Below are 13,382 nucleotides of genomic sequence, written 5' to 3' on the forward strand. Positions count from 1 at the left end.
TGCCAGCCCCAATAATCATCTATTCTTAGTGTTGTTATTTTAAAAATTACCTTGTTGGTGAGTTTTTACATCTATTATTGATTGTTAAATAACCAAAACATCAAAGAAAGGAAAATTTTTAGAAATTATGTTCCAACTTCACATTCTAATTAAGATCACTATATTTGTAGGTATTCTAGTTTCCTCTAAAATTTATTGTCTTCTTCAGGATTCAAAATTATGCAGAATTGAGCCTGATAAGTCCGAAATGGAAAATGCAGGATTTGACAGAATGAATGAAGAAGAGCTTATAGCAGCTGTCTTAGAGATAAGTAAGAGAGAAACTTCACCATCTCCAAGTCATGAAGATGATGATAAACCAACCAGCAGCCCAGATACCGGATTTGCAGAGGATGATATTCAAGAAATGCCTGAAAATCCAGACACTATTGAAACTGAGAAGCCCAAAACAGCCACAGAGCCAGGTAGGTTTAATGCAGATAAATTATGTGGTAAACAAAGCACAACTACTTTCAAAGCCTAACAGTGACTTACGACTTCTGATAATGAGAGGTGAAGTGGATCTTTATGATAGAGCTGATAATCTTTTACATGTTTAATTTTAAAAACTTTAAAATGAGAAGCAGGGATGATCATCTGGCCTAGCACTTAGGATGCCTATGAAGACAACCACATCCCATATTGGAGTTCCTGAGTTCAACTCTCGGTTCCACTCCTGATTCCAGCTTCCAGCTTATAGGCACCTTGGGAGGCAGCAGTGATGGCCACCGTGACTGGGGCCCTGCCACCCCTACTGGGGACCTGGAGTGAGCTCCTGGCTCCTTCAGTGCCTGCCTTGCCTAGATCATTGCAGGCATTTGAAAAGTAAACTAGTAAATGGAAGACCTTTTTGTCTCTGCCTCTCAAATGAAAAATAAACTAAAAAAGAAAAATGAGAAACAAGTAATGATGGCTACTGGTAAAGTGTATCATATGCATTCAGGTATTCAGTAGCAACAAAGTTAGGATTGTTCATATGTGTATTTAACAAAGGCCTGTATCAGTTTTTGGTCACTTTTCTCACCATCCCTATCTTCAAAATTTATATAATTCTCTTTTCATTTTTCTATATCTGCATTTGTATGAGGTGTTATTGTGTAAGTAATTCAGGTTCTCCCTCATCCGTTGGTTTCATTCCTTCATAATAATAAAGATTGCTGAACTAAGAAGTGGGGTTTTGGGCCTCTGGCTATACACTCACTAGCTGTGAATTCATTTTTATTTTTTTAATAATTTTTGAAATTTATTATTTTTATTTGAGAGAAAGAGATTTATTGGTTCATTTCCCAAATGCCCAAAATAGCCAGGACTGGGCCAGGAACCAGGAACTCAGTCAGGGTCTCCCACATGGGTGGCAAGGACACAACTACTTGAACCATCACACTACCTTCAAGGGTGCACATCAGACTTTGCCACCTGTTACCTCCTGTGGTTAGCTGTCCTTTACCTTCCAGTCACTCTGCATGGGCGGTCTTAGAGGCTTCAGCATCCTCATAAAGATCTTTTCACTGCCGTATTTTCTCTGGTCTTAATTTCAGAGATCTTTTCTTCTTGATCAGCCACTTTAAGGAAGTCATACTCTAGATTCCTGCTTCTCAAAGTGTTTTCCCAGATCATTTGTCATCTGGGCACTTCCTAAGCTTGCCTTTTGTTCCTGCACCGGGTCTACTGACAGAAACGTGGTGGGAAGCTCAGCAGTCTGCATTTTGATAACCACCTCCCCAAGTGATTCTGATGCATGTTACAGGTTGAGAACCACTTCCTCGAATCCATAATTGTGTTGCCCTTGAAGTCTTTATTTCAAATATTCTTCTCTAACCCTTCTCCACTTCCAGCTCACCTAGTGCCCTCTTCTTAAATTTAGCAGGAAGGCTCCCCCTTCCATCGACTCCCTCTTGTTTGCTACTCAGCACTTCCCTCTTGTTATCACTTCCCTTCTTTCTCAACGTGTATGCCATATCTTAGTGCTTGTTTATTTCCTCCCCCTCTTTGCTTCTGTCACAACAGCCCAACAAAACCCCAACTCTCAGCTTGCCGTCTTTTTTCTTTCTCCTTTTTTTTTTTTTTTTTTTTTTAATTTATTTATTTGGAAGTCAGAGTTAGAGAGAGAGGTCTTCCATCTGATGGTTCACTCCCCAATTGGCCGCAGCGGCCGGAGCTGTACCGATCCAAAGCCAGGAGCCAGGAGCTTCTTCTGGGTCTCCCACGCAGGTGCAGGGCCCCAAGCACTTGGGCCATCTTCTACTGCTTTCCCAGCCGTAGCAGAGAGCTGGATCCGAAGTGGAGCCTCCGGGATTAGAGCCAGCACCCATATGGGATGCCAGCACCTCAGGCCAAGGCGTTAACCCACTGCACCACATCACCGACCCCGCCGTCTTTTTTCATGACTGTGTCTAAGCAGCTGCAAATTGCTGGAGAAGACTCATAAAACTGTTGATGTTAACTCCTGAAATTCATGACTACATTCCTAAATGATCACGCGATACTGCTACTAGTCAGTTCTGTTATTCTTCCTTAGTAAATGTATTTCCTCAGTTACCATGATCTCTTCCTGACATCTTTAATTCTCTTTTCATACCTCCTTTATCTAGGCCTGGGGTATTTTTCAAGGAAAATAGATGCAATCAGTTGAAGACTCTGTTTTTGCTTTTGTTACAATGGGAGAGGTGTCTCTCTTTTTTTTTAAATTCATTTATTTATTTGAAAGGCAGAATTACAGAGGGAGAGAGAGATCGATCTTCCATCACTGGTTGACTTTTCAAATGGCTGGAGCTGGGCCAATCAGGAACCAGGAACCAGGAGCTTCTCCTGGGTCTCGCATGGGGGTGCAGGGTCCCAAATACTTGGGCCATCTTCTGCTTTTTTCCCAGACATGTTAACAGGCAGCTGGATCAGAAATGGAGCCACAGTGGACAGCCCAGTATTCAGTATAAGAATGTTAAGATTGAGACAGGTGTTACGGTGCAGTGGGTTCAGCTGCTGCTTGGAACAGTGATATCCCATATCCAGTTGCCCCAGCAAGGCCCAGCTACTCCACATTTCTAATCCAGCTTGCTGCTAATGTACATGATTGGCAGCAGCTAATGGCCCAAGTACTTTGGTTCCTGCCACCCACATTGGAGACCCACATGGAGTTCCTGGCTCCTGGCTTGCGCCTGGCCTAGCCCTGGCTTTTGAAAGCATTTGGGAAGTATACCAGCAGATGGAAGATAACTTGTCCCTTCCTCTCTCTGTTACTTTCCCTTTCAAATAAAAAATATATTCAAAAGACTGAAAAAGAAAAAATGGTAACACATGGCTCAGTCCCCTCCATTGTGCAAGTTCCTTATTAGTGGAATTTTTGTGAACATATTTGACCCCGTGGTAGTCTGGATCTCTCCGATAATCTTGTCCTGAAGACATATGTACATTGATTTTAGCATCTCAAAAGTGAACTTCTTTGATCTGCTTTCTATCCCATGGACTAATTACTGGTATAATCTAAGATTGTCTCAAGTGCATTGTTACAGTGAGTGCTGAAAATTATTGACTGAAAAAAAAATTATGGGGGCGGTGCTGTAGTGTAGTAGATTAAGCTTCCACCTGTGGCACCAGCATCCCATATGGGTGCCAGTTCCAATTCTGCTCCCTGCTAATGTGCCTGGGAAAGCAGTGGAAGATGACCCATGTGCTTGGGTCCCTGCACCCACGTGAGAGATTGGAAGAAGCTCCTGGATCCTAGCTTCAGATCAGCTATACTCATCATCATCTAACTTTTGTCTGTCTCAGTTCTAAATTTCCACAGGACATGATCTGATTGGTTGAGTCAAATACCCATTTAAAGTACAGTAAGCTCAGGCCAAAGGGTCAGAGAGGATCAGTAGGCTTCTCAGTTCCAGACCATGAAGGTCTGTTTCTCTAATAATAATGGAGGGAAGGAAAAATTACTGCTCTCCCTAGTGTGATTATCTTTTTTTTTTTTTTTTTTTGGCTTGGTCAATAAGTTTATTGTCTTTATCAGAAAAATCTTCATAGAAAATTGTTTGGTTTAGCTCTCAGCAGCCCGCTCCTGAGCTCTGAGGAAGCTTGCTTTCTTTTGAGCTACCCGATCTTTCTTCTGGGCAAGGGACATTTTGGGACGGTTCCACCTCTTCTTTTTAACTTCTCTCTTGGCCTTCTTCTCATACACTGGATTCTCTCATATAGCCATGTGGGCTTTCTTGTACATCTCCTCCATGTCTGGAGTCACATTGTTCTTTATGTACTGAGAGAATTGCTTCTTGTAAGCATCTTCATCTTCTTCCATTAGGTAACGCATGTAATCTGCAACATTCTGCCCCATAATGTGCTTCCGATGTACTTCTGCATTAAACTCCTTGCTTTCAGAATCGTAACCAGGGAACCGTTTGGTACTAAAATAAAGTTTTTCACATTTTAGTATACATTGATTAAAGCTAGTTCATTGCAGGAATTCATATCAGCAGCTGCCATCAGTCTTGAAACAACTGTTGCATCATATGCAACCTAGTGTGATTATCTTTAAAAAAAAAAAAATCAGATTCTAAAGACTTTATTGATTTACGAGTAATAGACTGGTTCACTGCCATGATGTTGGCAATGGCTGGTACTGGACTGGGCCAAAGAGCCCACTCTACAAGTCAGTCCAAACCAACCACCTGAGTGACAGGAACCCAGTTATTTAAGCTGCCACCACTGCCCCCAGGGTGTGCGTTAGTACAAGCTAGAGTCAGGAGCTGGAGCTGCCCAGGTGTTGAACCCAGGCACTCCAATATAGACGCAGATATCTTAACCACCAGGCTAAGTGCTTGCCCCAACAATTGATATTTTCTAATTTTGAGTTCCTTTTCCTCTTAAATTTTCAGTGCATATTAGTAATAAATAAATATTCACTCAGCAATTCTGTAATAAATAGTTCCTGACTTAAAGTCTTAAATCAAGATGCTGTAAGCTTCAGAATTATCTGAACTGTACAAAAGTATTTACTTAAAGAGTATCACTTGTTAAATCAACAACAGGAGTCACTGTGTACTTGCTCCCCATGTAGGACCTCTGTCCTTAATGTGTTTTACTATGAGAATTAATGGTAAAACTAGTTTTCAAGCAGTACTTTATATTTTGAGTCTGTGTGGGTACAAACTGTTGAAATCTTTACTTAGTGTAGAGTTGATCTGTATATAAAGATAATTAAAATGAATCTTAATGGAGAATGGGATGGGAGAGGGAGTAGAAGGTGGGATGGTTTGCAGGTGGGAGGGTGGTTATGGGGGAAGAACCGCTATAATCCAGAAGTTGTACTTTTGAAATTTATATTTATTAAATAAAATTTTCTATTTAAAAATTATGTATTTAAAATACAACATTAGGCATGTAGCGTAGTAGTTAAGATGCCACCATCTCATGTTGGAGTGCCTAGATTCAAGTCTACCTTCATTCCTGATTTCAGGTTCCCGCCACTGCACACGCTGAGAGGCAGCATAGCCCACTCCTGGTTGTTGCAAGCATTTGGGGAGTAAATCAGCAAATGGGAGAACAGGACAATCTCTCTCTCTCTCTTTCTCTCTCTCTCTCTCTCTTCCTTTCAAATAAGTAAAAATGAATAAATGACAAGTTATTTTCTTTTTTTTTTTTTTTAAGATTTTATTTATTTACTTGAGAGAGAGAGTTAAAGAGAGAGATATCTTCCATCCACTGGTTCACTCCCCAATTGGCTGCAGTGGCCAGAGCTGTGCCAATCAGGAGCCAGGAGCTTCTTCTGGGTCTCCCATTGCCATTACAGAGGACCAAGCACTTGGGCCATCTTCTACTGCTTTCCCAGTCCATAGCAGAGAGCTGGATCGAAGTGAAGCAGTTGGGACTTTAATCTGCACCTATATGGGATGCCAGCACTGCAGGTGGCGGCTTTACCCACTATGCCACAGCACTACCCCCATGTTTTCAAAGTTTTTTTAGGGGCCTGGTGTTGTGGCATAGCAGGTTAAGCCACCACCTATGAAGCTAGCATCCCATATGGGCACAGATGAGTCTCAGCTGCTCCACTTTCAATCTCGCTCCTTTCTAATGCTTCTGGGAAAGCAGCAGAAGATGGCTCAAGTGCTTGGGCCCCTGTACCTGTGTGGGAGATGCAAAGGAAGCTCCTAGCCCCTGGTTTCAGTCTGGCCCAGCACTGGCCATTGCAGCCATTTGGGTTAGTGAACCAGCAATTGGAAGATGTGTCTCTCTTTCTCTACCTTTCAAATGAATAAATAAAATTTTAAAAAAAATTTTTTTACACTAAAACAAGTATCTTTTAGTTCCATTTTTCCAGGAACTTTGAACTACCCTCATATACAAGTTGCCAGAGACTTGGGCAATTTTTACTTTATACTTAACTCTTTTCATTTAGAATATATACAAAATTTGTTTTTGATGTGAAAATATGCTCAACTGACATAATAGGAAAGTGTTAATCTTTTTAGCCTAATTGTTTGAAAGGCTGAGTGACAGAGAGGGACAGACAGAGAAAGATTTTCATCCTCTGATTTACTACCCAAATGGCCACAACTCCCCAGCCAGGACTGGACCAGGCTGAATCCAAGAACCAGGAATTCCATCCTGGTTTCCCATATGTGCGGCAGAGGCCCAAGTACTTGGGCCTTCCTCTGCTGCCTTCCCAGGTGCATTAGGAGAAAGCTAGATTGGAAGCAGAACACCTGGGACTCCGACTGGAGCTCCATCCAGTATGGGATGCTGGCATTGCAAGCAGTAGCTTAACCCACTGTGCCTCAGTGTCAGTCCTACCCTACTTCTTATTTAATCTGAATATTTTAAAGCTAGTTCTTGGTCATGTGACACTGTGACCTATGAATTTGAATGTTTGTTCTTCCCCATCCTTAACCATAGCTTCTGATAATCACCTGATTTCAGAACCACTTCTATAGATCAGTGGTTCTCAACCAAAGGACAGTGTTGTCCCCAGCGGACATTTAGCAATGTCTGTCATTTTTAGCTGTCACATCTGGAGAGGGATGCATGTTTATGGCATCTAATAGGAAGAGGCCAGGGTTGCAATTAAACATTCTACAATGTGTAGAAGAGATCCCCTACATATATAAAAACTTGTCCTACCCAGAATGTCAGTAGGGCTGACAAGGCTGAGAGACCCTGACATACTTGAAGTAAGATGACATTTTATGTCCCAAGCAAGTTACAGATGAGATTAAAGTAAATTACGCTCCAAACAGCAGATGTCACTGTAGTCCAGAAATTTCAGTTTAGTAGAAGGGATTTTCCAAGTTAATATTATGTCTGTTTCCACAGATCCTGCCAGTTTTGCTGAGATAACTAAAGACTGTGATGAGAATAAAGAAAACAAAACCCCAGAGGGATCTCAGGGAGAGGTTGATTGGCTCCAACAGTACGACATGGAGCGTGAACGAGAAGAGCAAGAGCTCCAGCAGGCGCTGGTTCAGAGCCTTCAGGAGCAAGTAAGTTATTTATATAACTGAGCCTTCTGTAGCTCTCATCCCTGTTAAATAGAATAATAGTAACTTACATGTGTTGAGCACTGAACTTTGTATCAGACATTGTTCCAGATAATTTACCTACAATATATCTTTGATCCACCAGAAGTGGGGGGGGCTTGCTTAGTTGTGAAAACAGGTATATTGGTAACTTTCCCCATTTTTAAAATCTAGATGAGACAAAATGTATGGGATACATGAGATTATTCCCAGTCCAGCTTTATTTTGCAGGCTGTGGAAGTAGCCAGTATGCGGGCAAGTGTTGTGGCTTAGCAGGTTAAGCTGCCTTTTGCAATGCCAGCATCCCATATTGGAGTGCCAGTTTGAGCCCCGGTGCTTTGCCTCTGATCCAGGTCCCTGTTAATGTGCCTGGGAAGGCAGCAGATGTTGGCCACTGTCACCCATGTGGGAGACCTGGATGAAGTTTCCAGCTTCTCGCTTCAGCCTCACCCAGCCTTTGCTATTGCAGCCAACTGAGGAGTGAACGAATGGATGGAAGATTTTCTCTCTCTCTCTCTCTCTCATTTTTCGTTTTTGCTTTTTTAAGGAGGTTTTTTAGAAAAAGATTTATTTGAAAGGCAGTGCTACAAAGAGAAACAGCAATCTTTCATCCGTTGGTTTATTCCCTTAATGCCTGCCCCATCCAGGGCTGAACCAGACCAAAACCAAAGACCCCGGAACTCCATTCAGGTCTCTCACGTGGGTGGCAGGCACCCAAGGCCTCAGGCCACCATCTACTGTCTTCCCAAATGCTAGCGGGCGCTAGATCAGAAGCGAAGGACCAGGACTGAAACCAGCACTCCTACATGGGATGTGGACGTCCCAGGTGGGCGCTTCACCCGCTGTGCCACAGCGCTGCCTCTCCGAGGAGCTTTAAAAAATACCGATGGCTCAGAAATTCTGATGTGAGGTGAGGCATTTGGCCTAGCAGTTAAGATAACTTCATCCTGTATTAGAGTACCTGGATTCAATTCCTGGCTCTGGCTCCTGGTTCCAGCTTTTCTGCTAATGTAGAATCTAGGAGGCAGCAATGATAAGAGTCAGTAGCTGGGTTCTTGCCACGCACATGGAAGACCTAGTTTACATTCCCAGCTCCCAGCTTAAGCCCTGACCGTTCCTCAGCCATTGAAGGCAGTTGGGGAGTGAACTGATAGATAGGAGCTTTCTTTGTCCCAGCCCTTCAGCCTCTCAAATGAATAAATGTTTCTTAAAATTTTTTCAAAAGAAATTCTAATGTGATTTATTTGGAGATGGTCTGGGCAACTGAATTTCTTTTAATCTGATTTTTTTAAATGCACAATTCCTTTTTTTCCTTTAAGATTTATTTGTTTGTTTGAAAACCAGAGCAATAGGGATCTTCCGTCTTCTGGTTTACTCCTTCAGTGGCTACGACAGCCAGATCTGGGCTAGACAGAAACCAGGAGCCAGAACTCCATCCTTGTGTCCCACAGTGGTGCCAGGGACTCAAGCACTTCGGACATCATCTGCTGCCTTCCTAGGCACATTAGCAAGAAGCTGGACTGGAAGAGCAGCCAGGACTTGAACCAGCATTCCAAAACAGGATGCCAGCATCCTAAGCTGTGGCTTAACCTGCAGAGCCACAACACTGGCCCTCATCATTTTTTTTTTAATTTATTAATTTATTTGAAAGGTAGAATTACAGAAAGGCAAAGAGAGAAAGAGAGGTCTTCCATTTACTGGTTTACTACCAAAATGGCCACAATGGACGGAGCTGGGCCTATCCAAACCCAGGAGCCTGGAGCTTCTTCCAGGTCTCTCACATGGGTGCTGGGGCCCAAGCACTTGAGTCATCCTCTACTGCTTTCTCAGACCATAGCAGAGAGCTGGATCAGAAGTGGAGCAGCCGAGACACAAACCAGTCCCCATATAGGATGTCAGCACAGGAGGCTTTACCTACTACATCACAGCACCAGCCCTCCTAATCTTAATTTTTAAAAGCTTTCCCTGGAGAAAGGAAGTCACTCCAGTCCCGGGTCAGGCCTCTCCACCTCCTCCTTCTGCCTCCACCCTGACAAGTAGTAGTAGCATTGGAGTGGGGGGTGCAGCTGCAGCAGCAATACTGAATACAGTCTGGGAGACCATGGACATCCAAATGATGAATTTGGTGCCAGCAGTGTGGCATAGCAGGTTGGGCCACTGTCTGCAATGCTGGCATCCCATATAGGTACCAGTGTGAGTCCCGGATGCTCCACTTCTGATCCAATTCCCTGCTAATAGTCTTGGGAAAGCAGCAGAAGATGGCCCCAATGCTTGGGCCCCTGCATGTACTTGGGAGACCTGAATGAAGCTTCTTGGTTCAGCCTGGCCTATCCCTGATCATTGTGGCCATTTGGGGAGTGAACCAGCAGATGAAAGATCTCTCTATCTCTCTGTAACTTTGCCTTTCAAATAAATAAAAATAAAACTTGAGGAAAAAAAAACTTTCCCAGGGCAGACGTTTAGTATAACACATGCCACTTGGGATGCCCACGTCCCATGTCAGAATTCCTGGGTTCCAATCTCAACTTCCCTGGAAGACAGCAGGTGATAATGCCTCAAGTGTTTGTGATCCTGCCTTGGAGATCCCACATTGGAGATCTGGGTTGAGTTTTTAGCTCCTGGCTTTGGACTGACCCAGCCTCAGCTATTTTAGCTATTAGGGCGTGAACCACCTCATGGAACAGCTCTCTGCCTGCCTGACTAGCCTTTCAAATCAATAAATAACAAGAAACTAGAAATCCATGAACAGTGTCTTCTTATTCATGTTTGTCATGGACAGGGTGAAAGGTGTGCTAGAGGTGACCATCAGCTCAGGAGACAGTACACCCTTCTTCCCAGCTCTGCATTCAGAATCATGTGTTTAGCTTGACATGGGCCATAGTGGGAGTATTTAGACCATAGAAATTGACAAATGCTATATAAATCGGCAAAGGAGAAGCAGCAGTTTACAGAGTATCTGTCACGTGTTGGCATATTGTACATGTAAGAAGAAAAGGAATTACATCTTGCTGTTACATTGAATGGTTTTTGGTTAGCAAGCCAATTTTAACCCCCACCAGTGGGGCTGACATTGTGGCACAATGGGATAAGCTGCCACCTGTGATATCGGCATCCCACATGATTTGAGTCCTGGATGCTGCACTTCCAATCCAGCTCCCTGCTGATTTACCTAGAAAAACAGTGGAAGGTGGCCCAAGTACTGGGTCACTGCTGCTCATGTAGGAAACCTAGATGGAGCTCCAGACTCCTGGCTTCAGCCTGGCCCAGCACCAGCCTTTGCGGCCATTTGGGGAGTGAACAGCAAATGGGCGATCACTTGATATCCATCCTCCCTCCATCTCCCCTGCCCTCCCTTTCTCCGTTTTCTCTTTAACTTTGCCTTTCAAATAAATAATAGATCTTAAAAAAACAAAAAACCAACATTGTGTTTTAGGGAGACAGTGTTGCAAAATTCCAAATTTCCATAAAGATATGGAAAGCATTATGAGCAGTTACTTCCGGAGAACTGATTTTATCCTCATTAGGTAACCTTAATCAGTGCCTCTTAAATACCTTGTCTTTATTTTGTCCTTTTAGGAGGCTTGGGAACAGAAAGAAGATGATGACCTCAAAAGAGCTACTGAGCTAAGTCTTCAAGGTGTGAAGGGCATCTTAAATTTTTATAATGTTAAAAAACGTGTCACAAATAGAAGAGCAATAAAATGTACTTTGTAATAGCATAGCAAATTTGAGCACCACCTAGATAAAGAAATAGAACCTTAGAAGTTACCCATATATCTTTCTCTTTCCCCTGCCTCCCAGAGGAAAACATGTTGTCTTCATTGTTAGCTTGTCTTTTTAAAAAAGTGATTTTGCCATCTCATTGCCATGTGGCTAAACAATGTACTTTTTTAGTTTTAAAAAATTTAACGGCAAAAACAATCTGTTTAATGAAACGACTAATATGGTCACTGCTAAGACTCCTAGAAGAGCTTGAAATGGCTCCAGTTTCCCCATTTTTTAAACATCTATTTATTTGAAAGGGAGGGCTACAGAGAAAGTGACATATTCCATCAGCTGATTCACTCCCCAATGGCTGCAACAGCAGGGCTGGGCAAGGCTGAAGCCAGGAGCCTGGAACTCCGCCTCGATCTCCCACATGGGGAGCAAGGGCCCAGGTACTGGGGCCACCTTCTGCCTTCTCAGGTGCCTTAGCAAAAAGCTGGAGGGGAGACAGAGCAGCCAGGACTGGAAGCAGCACTCTGAGATGGGTTGCCAGATGACAAGCAGTGGCTTGACCTTCTGCACCGTGCCTCGTTTAGAGCTTGTTCTGGGGGAGTTAATGGGCAAAGATATGAATGAATATTCAGTAGCAAAAGGTTTGCACAGTTGCAGCTTTTTTTTTTTTTTTTTTTTTTTTTAAGATCTATATACTTTTTTGAATGGCAGAGTTACAGAGAGATGAGAACTTCTATCCACTGGTTCAGTCCCCAAATGGCCGCAGCAGCCAGAGCTAGGCCCACCCAAAGCCAGAAGCACTGGGGCTGTCTTCTGTTGATATCCCAGGAGCATTATCAGGGAGCCACATTGGAAGTGGAGTAGCCGGGACTCAAACCGGTGTCCGTATGGGTTGCCAGCACAGCAGGCAGCTCTTTCACTAGCCATGCCACATGCCGGCCCCAGCCATGGCATTTTAAAGAACTAATATGTGAACCAAATACTAGAAGTCCACAAAAGTCCATAGTTTCAGGGACTGGGCTAATTCTATTTATATCACCAAAGTGTTATTTTTCTCTATATCTGAGATGGAGAAAGAACAGTGACTTTAGAAACAAAACACAAAGAATTAGCACAGGGGCTGGAGCTTTAGTGTAGTGGGTGCTATGGCGTAGCAAGTAAAAGTGCTGCCTGCCACATCAGCATCGCATATGGGTGCTAGTTGGAGACTTGGTTGTTCCACTTTGATCCAGCTCCCTGCTGATGGCCTAGGAAAGCAGTAGAGGATGGCCCAAGTCCTTGGGCCCCTGCACCCACAAAGGAGACCTGGAAGAAACTCCAGGCTCCTGGCTTTGGCGTGACCCAGACCTGACTCTTGCAACCATAAGACTTATAAGACAGAAATATTTCTTTTATACACACACGTATGCAGTGTTATTCCCCAGGGCAGGCTGAGTGAATTGAAATGCTAATACTGTTTTGTTTTCTTAGGGTGATTAAAATACATGCCTCAAGAAATTTTAGCTTGCTAATCATATCCTTATGTCTATTCCAAGAACTTTTGCAAAAGTTTGTCTTTGTGTTTTCCAGAGTTTAACAACTCTTTTCTGGACGCACTGGGTTCTGATGAGGACTCTGGAAATGAGGACGTTTTCGACATGGAGTACACAGCAGCTGAAGCTGAAGAGCTGAAAAGAAATGCTGAGGTAAGGCTCGGCCCTGGGTGGAGCTGGTCAGGCTGTCAGTGTCACTCCTGGTCGTCATCTGCGGAGGCCTCCTTCAGGGTCCATTGCAGGTTGATTCCGTGTTTGGCAGCCATCAGTGGACTTTGTTTTGTCCTGGCCTTCGTTCTTTCCTGACATGTAAGATCCAAAACGGGCCGGCACTATGGTGTAGTAGGTTAAGCCTCTGCCTGCTGTGCTGGCATCCCATCTGGGCACCAGTTGAAGTCCTGGTTGCTCCACTTCCAATCCAGCTCCCTGCTAATGGTCTGAAAAAGCAGTGGAAGATGGCCCAAGTGCTTGGGCCCCTGTATCCACGTGGGACACCCAAAAGAAGCTCCTGGCTCCTGGCTTTGGATCAGCCCACTCTGGCCATTGAGGCCATTGGGAGTGAACCAGCATTTGGAAGACCTTTTTCTCTGTCTCC

The 13,382-nt window shown here is 43.7% G+C and overlaps 1 protein-coding gene across 26 annotated transcripts in view; it reads left to right on the forward strand.

The window, feature by feature from the left end:
* Nucleotides 1-13,382, forward strand: part of USP37 (ubiquitin specific peptidase 37) — a 94,914-nt gene that overhangs the window by 71,324 nt on the left and 10,208 nt on the right. For 18 of the 26 annotated variants that reach the window (XM_089329852.1, XM_051848162.3, XM_008259143.5 and 15 more), the window contains 4 exons: nt 209-464; nt 7,336-7,502; nt 11,115-11,175; nt 12,825-12,940. In XM_089329852.1, coding sequence (XP_089185978.1) covers nt 209-464; nt 7,336-7,502; nt 11,115-11,175; nt 12,825-12,940 — 600 coding nt within the window. The remainder of the gene's footprint in view (nt 1-208; nt 465-7,335; nt 7,503-11,114; nt 11,176-12,824; nt 12,941-13,382) is intronic. The other 8 variants (XR_016231885.1, XR_011387108.2, XR_011387106.2 and 5 more) reach the window with 1 other exon arrangement.

Source organism: Oryctolagus cuniculus, chromosome 3 (assembly GCF_051225735.1).
Source record: "Oryctolagus cuniculus isolate XC-2025 breed Fujian yellow rabbit chromosome 3, ASM5122573v1, whole genome shotgun sequence".
NCBI lineage: Eukaryota > Metazoa > Chordata > Mammalia > Lagomorpha > Leporidae > Oryctolagus > Oryctolagus cuniculus.